Source organism: Cervus canadensis, chromosome 4 (assembly GCF_019320065.1).
Source record: "Cervus canadensis isolate Bull #8, Minnesota chromosome 4, ASM1932006v1, whole genome shotgun sequence".
Taxonomy (NCBI): domain Eukaryota; kingdom Metazoa; phylum Chordata; class Mammalia; order Artiodactyla; family Cervidae; genus Cervus; species Cervus canadensis.
In genome coordinates this window covers 89,972,416-89,982,560 of record NC_057389.1, presented here as the reverse complement: position 1 = coordinate 89,982,560, position 10,145 = coordinate 89,972,416, and the positions used below count along the sequence as shown (strand labels likewise).

The window sequence follows — 10,145 nt, the reverse complement described above, 5'->3', positions numbered from 1 at the left end:
GAGAGAGATTTGGGCCATGGGCTCTGCACTCAGAGGAGCTCTCAGGCCGAATTGAGCCCAGGTATTCCTGATGTAGGGTGATATACTTTCTTAACCAGACATTGTTAACATTTTGCACATTTGTCCTACTGCTTGGCCCTTCGGTGTCCTACCCTTGCCTGGCTAACTCCTTTAGAGCCTAGGAAATAGACTTTAGCTGTCATTCTACCCCAGCTCTGATTACAGAAAGCTGGGAGTTACGAGGTCCGGGTGTGGCGGGTGGAGAGATGCCTCCCTCATTAGATCTGGCAGAGGATGAGATGGTTGGATGGCATCACCCGCTCAATGGACGTGAGTTTAAGCAAACTCCGGGATATAACGAAGGACTGGGAAGTCTGGCATCCTGCAGTTCATGGAGTCGCAAAGAATCGGACACGAGTGAGCCACAATAACAACAATTACACCTGGAAAGCGGATACTGTATCCAGTAGGCGCCAAACGCAAGTTTGTTGCAAGAATGAATCAATAACAGCTGACGGTGCGCGCGTGCGCGCGGCGGGGGCGTGGCCCGGAGCAGGGGCGTGGCCCGGGTCGGGAGGGAAGGAGACTGGAGGCCGCCGCGGCGCGCGCAGGCGTTACTGGTTGCGCCGAGTCACGTGAGCACGCAGGCGCAGCGCCGCGCAGCCCTCTCGCTCACACAAAGCCCAGACGCGGAGAAAATGGCGGCAGGGGTCGAAGCGGCGGCCGAGGTGGCGGCGACGGAGCCCAAAATGGAGGAGGAGAGCGGCGCGCCTGGCGTGCCAAGCGGCAACGGAGCTCCGGGCCCGAAAGGGTGAGTATTTCACGGCTCCTTGTCTCAGGCTGGGCGCTTTCGCTGTGGCTGGCGGCGGCTCCGTTAGATCTGTTGGGGCCTCCTCCCGGCGCGGCCTCGGCTGGGCTTTCTTTCCCCTCAGGGTCTGCCGAGAGGGGAAGCGGCCCAGGCCGTGAGGGGTGAAGCCGGGCGGCCCCGTGAACGCCTGTAGGACCGCTCTCTCCCAGGCATCGGGCCTTAGCTCCTTTGGTCTCTCCAGACCGGGTCCGACGCTGAGGCCTCAGGCCCGGCCTCTGCGCGCAGGGATAATGGCGCGCGGGCCCCAGAGCCGACGAGACCCGGAGTCTGCGACCTGCTGGCCTGTCGGGTGACCTTGGTTGGGCGCGTGGCTTCACGGCTCTTCGCCGTCGTCCGGGGCCTCAGTTTCCCGATCCGTAAAGTGGGGGATAGGGGAAGAGAGTGTGCACGCAGGACCTCGCGCGCGGTCGGTCCCGGTAAACGGTAGCTGAGACGGGTAGGTATCGGGAAGGACCGCGAGGACGGCTCCGGATTCCCCCTCCCCCCGTCCCCGGCGCGCGCGGTTCCCCTCCCCCCCTCCCGGCCCCGCGGGAAGTGCCCGGGTCGGAACCTCCCCTTGCCCCAAGCTCCGACGGAGAGTTAGTCCCTCAGCTCCTCCCCAGGTGCGCAGTAGGTATTTGTGGAGCGATCGGACCTGCTGTTCAGTGTTCAGCCGGAGAAACAGGAAAGAAAGAAAAAGAGAAACATATTCTGTGTTCTAGAGGAAGATTTTGCATCATTAGGCGGGTTCACTCATTTCCAAACTCGGCCACCCTTTCGAGTCCTATTGGGGGCTCTGTCTCATGTCTTCGGTTTTGAAAGTTTTCTTAAAGCTTTAAAGCATCGTCTTGTGTCCCCGGTGAACCGCACTCATTCTGATTACAGTCGCCTGAGAGGTGCGGAAAGACATTTTGCCTTCGCCCGCCAACTGTAGGGGGAGGTGAGGGGAAGGCTTGGGCACACGTTTGATTTCCCACATACATTAAAACAAAAAAATCTGGTGAAATTTACAGTTTCAGCCATTTTTAGGTGGACGATTCCGTGGTATCGAGTGCATTCGCGGTTTTGTGCATCACCACCAGTATATCCACGCTGAAAACTTTTTCCTCACCCTAAATAGAAACTGTAACCATTAAACAGTTACTTAATGTATTCACTTCTTCTGGATACCTGTGCTATGCGCTCTGTCTCCTATGGATTTGCCTTCCCACGAATTTTTAATGTGTATAATTAGAGTTCATGGGGATTAAAAGTGAATGTATTTAGCTAATGAACACTCACTAAATACTAGCTATATATACTCTCCTGAGGTGGGGAATACCGTGGTTACTGGTCCTTGGAAATCGAGAGAAAGGCATCCTAGAAGTATTCCCAACTCTTGTTATTGAAAACTCTGGAAAGGGACATGTTCATATTTAGACTTTTTTAAAATAACTTGTTTAAGGGACCCTGGTAGGATTTTTGAGGACCGTGTTTGGAGGCCTTTAAGATATACATTTATGTCCTTTATTTCTTTTTTCTTTCAAAGCAGTTATCACAGGATGGAGTGCTGCTAGAATCGTGCTAGGTGAGAAGTTCTTAGTTACAGATTATAGCATCTGGGGTACATTTTCCAAATTTCCCATTTTCCACAGTCCATTTCCAAATAGTCATTTTGTGACTGATTCATTTGACAAACGAACATAAAACATGGCCTTCAGAAAGAATCTGAAGGTTTCAGAGATTAAAAAAAAGTCTTTGTTGGAAGAACCTCAGTCTGAGACTGTTTAAATAGACAATATTTTAGGCAGTTAGGAACACTTAGATTTACTCTGTAGGGCCATTGGAAAAGTTTGTATTTTGGGTGTTTTTGTGTGTGTGTGTTTTGCATCGGGAAGATTTTAAAGCAGAGCTTTTTAGAAAACAGTCCCCCTGCTCATAGGGAAGGGCCAATGGATATTTTTGTGTTAAAGTGAGTAAAAGGAGTTACCAGGCTTGGGGAGCTTGGAGGGACTCCCCTCCCCCAACCCTAAGCGGCTGGGGGCGACCAGGTGTTCCCCTAGGAGAATGAGGATGAAAGGTGATCATTGGAGAGAAGCAGGTGATCTTTGGAGAGGAGTGTTCAAAGACTAGGATTTTGACATATTTGATATATATTTGTAAAGAACTTCATGTTCCTTTCACTTTATAAAGAACTGAAACTGCTGGAGCACTGGGGGCCAGCTGGTGGGCAGTGAATTCCAGACTAGGGAGTTCAGATTTTTATCGAGAGGTTTTTTTGTGATTTTGTGAAAGTGCTCAGTCGTGTCCGACTCTGTGACCGCATACAGCCTATGGAATTCTCTAGGCCAGAATACTGGAGTGGGGAGCCTTACCCTTCTCCAGGGGATCTTCCCAACCCAGGAATCGAACCCAGGTTTCCTGCATTGCAAGTGGATTCTTTACCAGCTGAGCCACTTTTGCGGGCTGGGAAATGAGTGAGACTGGATTCTTCTCACCTTGTCTCCACCAGGAGTGGAGTGTGTGTGCTGTAAGTTGAAAAGGCAGAGACTGCAAGCTTCATGAGGACCATGGAAAGCACAACCTGTTTTGCAATTCCTTTTCTCTCCCAGCTGTAAGCCGGCTGTTTCTTTTTATATTGATGAGAAATATATTCCATCTAAGTACAGTCAAGATTCAGAGAGTGTATTGGGGGTAAAAATGTTCATTTTAGAGGGACACATAGACTTAGTTTTTTTTTTTTTTAATTTTATTGTTTAAAAATAGAGGTTACACCATACATTTAAAATCAGTGACTTAACCTACTCCACTTCCAGATTAACCTGTGGCCGAATCGGAAAGGTGAGAGATGGGCTATTTTAAAAATAAAAATTTGCATTTAGTATAAATTTCTGGGGATGCAGGGTTAGTGTTAACACTATTTTACAGTCAAGAAAAGGTTTGGTTTTTTTTTTTTAATCGAGAAAATTCAGATTAAAGAAATTGACCCTAAGAATCTGGGGGAGGCCATCTTGACTCCAAGGCTTTTGCTGTTTCCACAGCACCACCCTGGTAACCTCTCAGTAAACAGACATTTGAAGTGGGGTTTTTTTTTGGTTTTGTTTTGTTTTTTAATTTTAAACCAGATTCTTTGTGCTTTGCGGTGACTTGAGTGCTGTACTTTAAGAAGTGCTTGTATGCTTGGTAATAATCTTGAGACACATTTGATGGTGAGCTCAGGATTAGAATGGGGCTCTGTATTGTTGGAATGCATGCTGCTAGCTCTTTGCTTTTTTCATTTTATTCAAGGCCAGGCTGGGGGACTACTAGTCTGCAAAGATTAGGTTGCTTGTTTCATTTAGGATTTCTCAGATAGACTCTCCCATTACCTTGTTTTGCAGTCAGTGAGGTGAAATTTGAATTACTGTTTTGATAGTCTGTGATGAGTACAGTGGGGGCTTCCCTGGTGGCTCAGTGGTAAAGAATCTGCCTGCAATACAGGAGACAGGGAGGAGTTCGATCTCTGGGTCAAGAAGATCCCCTAGAGAAGGAAACAGCAACCCACTCCAGTATTGCCTGGGAAATCCCTTGGACAGAGGAGACTGGTGGGTTACAGTCCTTGGGGTCACAAAGAGTCAGACGCTACACCTAGTCAAACACTTGCGCTAAACAGCAAGTACAGTGTTTAGGTTTCCTTAGCCACGGCCCTAGTGGGCTTAAAGTCTAATCAGTATGTGCAGTGGTAGAATGCAAGGAGTGAATCATTCTACAGAAAGTTTTTGGTACAAAAATACATCATTGTCACAGTGTGCCAGCCTCTCCTTTAAACTTGTGATTGTGGATAGTAACTCCTTTCGCAGATGAAGGAACTGAGGCCTGGCAAAGAGCCGGTGACATTGGGGTTCAGACTAAGATGACCGTACCTCTTAGTCACCTGTGGTACTACCCTCTTAGATAATTGCACTGAACATTTACCAAGCTGCTTTTTGTTAGGCTGATTGTTGATTCTCACAGCACCCCTGTGAGCTGCATGAATACAGGTTATGCTGGTTTTGCTGGTAAAGAACCATAGAGGTAAAGAACTGAAGTCACGTGGGTAGTTCCGTGGTAGACCTGGAGCTAGAATAGTGCTCTCTACAAGTTAAATACATTAGTGGAGTTCAGGATTGAAAGGATTTTTGTGAAGAATCATTTTACATAAGGGATAGTTCTCAAGGGAATATGGAGGTTGAGGGGGGTCTTTTCCCTCAGGAGATGTGGTCAGGATTTCAAGATATTGGAGTTGCTGTTTCAGACTACACTCCTGATTGAAAAACTCCAGGAGTTAGGAGAGCGTTATACATGGGAATGCTGTGGAGGCATAAGAGAGAATAGGGATTTACTGTTTTACATAGTGAATGTAGCAGCTCTTTGTGGATTAGGCACTCAGTATTTTGTTTTTTTAGTTGTGATCTTTATGTAAAGTATAATTCCAGTACAATGGAGCAGTGACATGGTAAGTTATCAATCTTCAAAAAGTAGTCAATAAAACAGTTCCAAAGCTATTAATCATAATTAATCTTCCTTGACTGACTCAGAAGCTTCTTAAGGTATTTTGGGCTTATCTTTATTGATGTATTAGGAATTAGGTTAATAGAATGTCAGGAAAAGTTTTTAACATACTGGGTCTATTTTAAACTTCAGATAGATAATTGGGTGCCAGAATCAACTGGGGTGTTTATTGACAATTGGAAGCAAGATAGCAAGGAGACTATTGGTAAGGCATTTATTAAGCTGTCTTAGGTAACTTCAGTTTCTTTGAAAGATTGCAAATTTGTTAACTTTATGTAGAAGTTACAAGTCAGGTTACCTTGGAGTAAGATTTGGAATTTGAGAAACCAGCAGAAACTTGAAAAAATGTGTAATTGGCACAACAAGCTGCACAGGTTAGAAGTGTGCAATTTGATACCATCACTGAATGAAAATAATAGTTATAACCTGTAAAAGTTTTTGCTGCCCCTTGGTAATCCTCTGAGTCCTCCTTTCCCCCACATCCAGGCAGCTGTTTGCTCTCCACATCAATATGTATCAGTGGTTCTCATTGGGAGATTTCTTTCCCTTCAGGGGACATTTGAAAGTGTCGTGGGGATTTTTTTTTTTTTCCTTCATCTTCAGATCTGAGGAATGGGGCTGCTTCTGGCCTCCCTTAGGGGAGAGATCAGGGATCCTGCAGCACATAGGGCAGGCTCGAACAACAAAAGAATTTTCTGGCCTAAAATGTTCATACTGTTGAGGCTGAGAGAATCTGCTGTAAATTAGTTTGCTGGATTACATTTTCTCACACAGTTTTACATGATGAAGTCATACTATATGTACGCTTCTTCTGTCTGGCTTCTTTGAGTGTAATTATTTTGAGGTTCATCCATGTTGTGTGTAATTCATTACTTATTGTTGTATAGTATTTCAGTATATGAATATCCTAGTTTGCTGATTCTTTCACCTGTTGGTGGGTAGTGGTTTAGTTGCTAAGTTGTGTCCAACTCTTGTGACCCCATAGACTGTACAACCTGCCAGGCTCGTCTGTCCATGGGATTTCCCAGACAAGAATACTGGAGTGGGTAGCAATTCCCTTTAGGGGATCTTGCCAACCCAGGGTTTGACCCGGGTCTCCTACTTTGCAGGCAGATTTTTTTTGTCTAGTGAGCCACCAGGGAAGCTTGATGTCTGCCTGTTAGTAGGTAGACATTTAGATTTCCAGTTTTGGGGAAACTGGAATAAATAATGTTGCTATGAGCATTCAGGTATAAGTTTTTGCATGGATATATTAATTTTCTTTTGGCTAAGTATCTAGTTGTGGATAACATATGGTAGGTGTGTTTTAACATTTTGAATTTATAATATCCTAAATTTGGGGTATTTAGGATAAAAGTTTTTCATTAGTGTAGCTAAATGATAACCTACCTGTAAAAATGTACTTCTAAAAGGTTTTTACAGTTGTGTTACATATATTTTAGGGCTAGAAGAATATTCCCCTAATTCTGTCTAGAAGATAAATGAAAAAATTGAACATTTTTTAAAAGTGGGATTTTGTTCAGTTATCATACCATCTGTACTAGAATATGTGTCATGTGGGGTTTTTTTGAGGATGGTTCTCTACTATTCTGTAAAGAATAGAGTTGATAGTGATTATTATATTTCTGAAAAGGTCAATTTTTTAAGAAACTGCAAGTGATGAGATAGTTCTTACCTGTTTCACTTAGGAGGAAACTTCTGAGAGAGAGGAAATGATTAGCTGGAGAAGCGTTTGGGTATAGTGGTGCTGTGGGCATACCTTGGGCGTAACCCACATGAGCTGCCTTCTGGATGGCGAGCCCTGTGGTGTGGATTAACCCCAAACCAAATCCCCATCTTCTGTGGTTAGATTGGGCAGTTTATTCTTAGCAGTAATGCTGCAGGGCTGAATTTGGCCTAGACACTTTGTTACCTTTGTCTTGTAATGAGTTATTTATACGATTTGTAACTTATAACAGTCTGTTAAAACACAGGCTGAAACTGTAACTGTGTCATGGACCCTGTGTCAGAATAATGTTTTTTAATGTTGCTGAAAGAATATTTGGGCTTCAAAAGAAACCAATTCTGTTACGATGTATTCCTACCCATAGACCCTCTGTAGTTAGGCCCATGAAATGAAAATTGATCTCCGTTTTATTAATTGTAACACTTATCCTCATCTGCTGAGGGTAAGGTGCATGGACGCATGCTGTTTGACAGCCCTGGTGCTGGGCTTTCCTATGGAGTAGACAGGTGGACTGTGTGTGTGGTGTGCAGTCAGCCTAAGGAGAGTCTGTCATAAGCCTGGGTAGACAGAGTAAAGAATTCTTAGGAATCCAGGGATTGTGTGACCCTATCCCTTTCTGCCATCTGCCAGCCCCCATGAAGGAGGTCTGTTGATGGCATGTTGATACTGGTATTGATTAGATAGATCATGGAGGAAGTTGCTTTCCTTAACACTTGGCACACTTGTATTTGGCTATGAGGGACCAGTTTTTAAAAAAAAATAACTTGGGGACTAAAATAAGTTGCTAACTTTAATTTTTCCTGGTACACTGAAAGAAAGTCCTCCAGCTGCCATTCCCCACTGCAGGGAAGACATATCCTGGAATAAAGATCAACCCTTATTTTTAAAAAGGTGGTTTTGTAAATCATCAATACCATAGTCTTGATTTTTTGTTTTCTTTGCTTTTTTTGTCATGGATCACAAAGTCTTTGCTGGAATCTCTAGTTGTGGGAGTCCTCAATTCTCACTGGTAGAAAAGCAGAGGGCTTGGGAAGCAGACAGTGCTGGACTTGATGCACAAGAGGACCTCTGTGGCTGCTGGCTCCCCGGTAGTTCCTGGTCAGCTCTCACTGATGTCCACCTGTGGTCACGGGGGCTCAGGGAACAGTCTTGCTCAGCCGGCCCAGCCTTGCCCTGGCTGTGCACACACTCTGGCCAGTTCCTGGGCTTTGGCCCGGGCTTCCAGCCTGTCTGGTTCTGTCCTTTGGGAGCCTGCATTTCTTGTGAACCTTTTTTCCTGCTCACACTAAGCCACACCTGTAGGGTTTAGAAATGCTAATCCGTGGGAGCACCTCACACACAAAGGCAGAGAGTATTGCAGGAAAGTCTCCGCCAAAAAAATATCCACCCTTCTCTGCCAAAGACGGGATTGTTTGTCTGCTTTTTGCCTACCAGAGTTGCTTGACTTGAGTTTCCCTAGCCTCAAAGTAATGGAGTTGAGTAGAGAAAGGTTTCTTTCCCTTAAAAAAAAACTTGAAAAAAAACAAAACATGGTAAGATGTATGTAAATTCCGCCATCTTAAAATGATTACATGTACAATTTAATGGCATTAGGTACAGTGTTGTACCTACTCACTCACCATTTCCAGAACTTTTTTTTTTTTTTTATCATCCCAAACAAACTCTGTAGCCACTAAACAGTAACTCACCATTCCCACCTATCCCCAGTCCTGGGTAACCTCTTCTTTTTTTCTCTATGCCTGACTTATTTCACTTAGCATAATGTTTTCAAAGTTCATCTCTTTTGCAACATGTATCAGCACTTCATTCCTTTTTATTTTTTAATGACTGAGTAATCTTCCATCCATTGCCTGGATCTGCCACATTTTGTTTTATTCCGTTCATCTTTTGGTGTATGCTTGGGTTGTTTTCACCTTTTGCTACTGTGAATAATACTGCCTAGGAGTGGAATTGCTCGGTCCTCTGGTAATTATGTTTTAACTTTTTGAGTAATTGCCAAACTGTTTTGTAGTAACTGCACCATTTTACATCCCCACTGAAAAAAATCACCACCCCCCCCCAACAATGAAAGTTACTTTGTAGGGCTGAAGTTTGTTGGGCCTATGTGTACCACCTCTTTTGGGTTCCGTGAAATCTTATAAACCTTCCCTTCTGTTTTCCTGTTTCTGTCTTGGAATTAAAGCACCTCAGGTAGGGAGATGGCCTCTCCCTGCCCCCTATGTTAGAGCCCCACAGGAATGTGTGAAGGCCTAGGAAAGCACATTTGTCTTGGAAATGGTTTTTTTGATGGATGGATTTTCAGGAGTGTACTACTGCAGTTTTTAGCTCTATGGACCGCTTTAGTTTGAGTGACTCCAATCAATATTCTTGTGTTATATGTAACTTTGCCTGGGATAATCAGGCAAATTTGCCAGGATAATTTGCCTGGAAAATCAAATATTGTCTTTTGGGTTGTGCTAACTTGTGAATGTTTTTTTTCTCTTTTGAATTCAGTGAAGGAGAACGACCTGCTCAGAATGAGAAGAGGAAGGAGAAAAACATAAAAAGAGGAGGCAATCGCTTTGAGCCATATGCCAATCCAACTAAAAGATACAGAGCCTTCATTACAAACATACCTTTTGATGTGAAATGGCAGTCACTTAAAGACCTGGTTAAAGAAAAAGGTAATGGTACTGGTGGTTGAGTAGGGTCAGAAGGTTGGTGTGTCATCTTCTCTGTGGCTAATTCCTTGGTTATTTTTTGTCAGTGGAAGCTGTTCTGAATAGAGCATGTGTTCTCTCCAGGCTTGAGAGTTAAGCCCCCTCCCATCCACCCTACCTTTTTTCTTTTTTCTTTTCTTTTTTTTTTGTGGTCATGCACTTGTGTGTCAAATGGGGGCATTTGTATGATCCCTTGGCCTACGAATGATTTCACTGGCTTAGTATGGTTAACAGGGCTTCAATTAAGCTTGAGGGGAGCCTCTTTGTTAAGGAATTAAGGAAATTTTTTGAATTCTTCCTATTTGGGAGAAATTTTTTTCTTTTCCATTTTTCTTTTAAAATTCTGGCGGGAAGGTAGTAGTTT

General features: G+C 44.1%; 1 protein-coding gene across 13 annotated transcripts in view; it reads left to right on the top strand.

The window, feature by feature from the left end:
• Positions 1–621: 621 nt before the first annotated feature.
• The window catches only part of HNRNPM (heterogeneous nuclear ribonucleoprotein M), a 45,476-nt gene continuing 35,952 nt past the window's right edge, over positions 622–10,145 (top strand). For 3 of the 13 annotated variants that reach the window (XM_043466417.1, XM_043466416.1, XM_043466410.1), the window contains exons 1-2: positions 622–811; positions 9,576–9,745. In XM_043466417.1, the coding sequence (XP_043322352.1) occupies positions 699–811; positions 9,576–9,745 (283 nt within the window). In that variant the 5' untranslated portion in view covers positions 622–698. Of the gene's footprint in view, positions 812–9,575; positions 9,746–10,145 lie in introns of those variants that run through there. The other 10 variants (XM_043466408.1, XM_043466409.1, XM_043466412.1 and 7 more) reach the window with 10 other exon arrangements.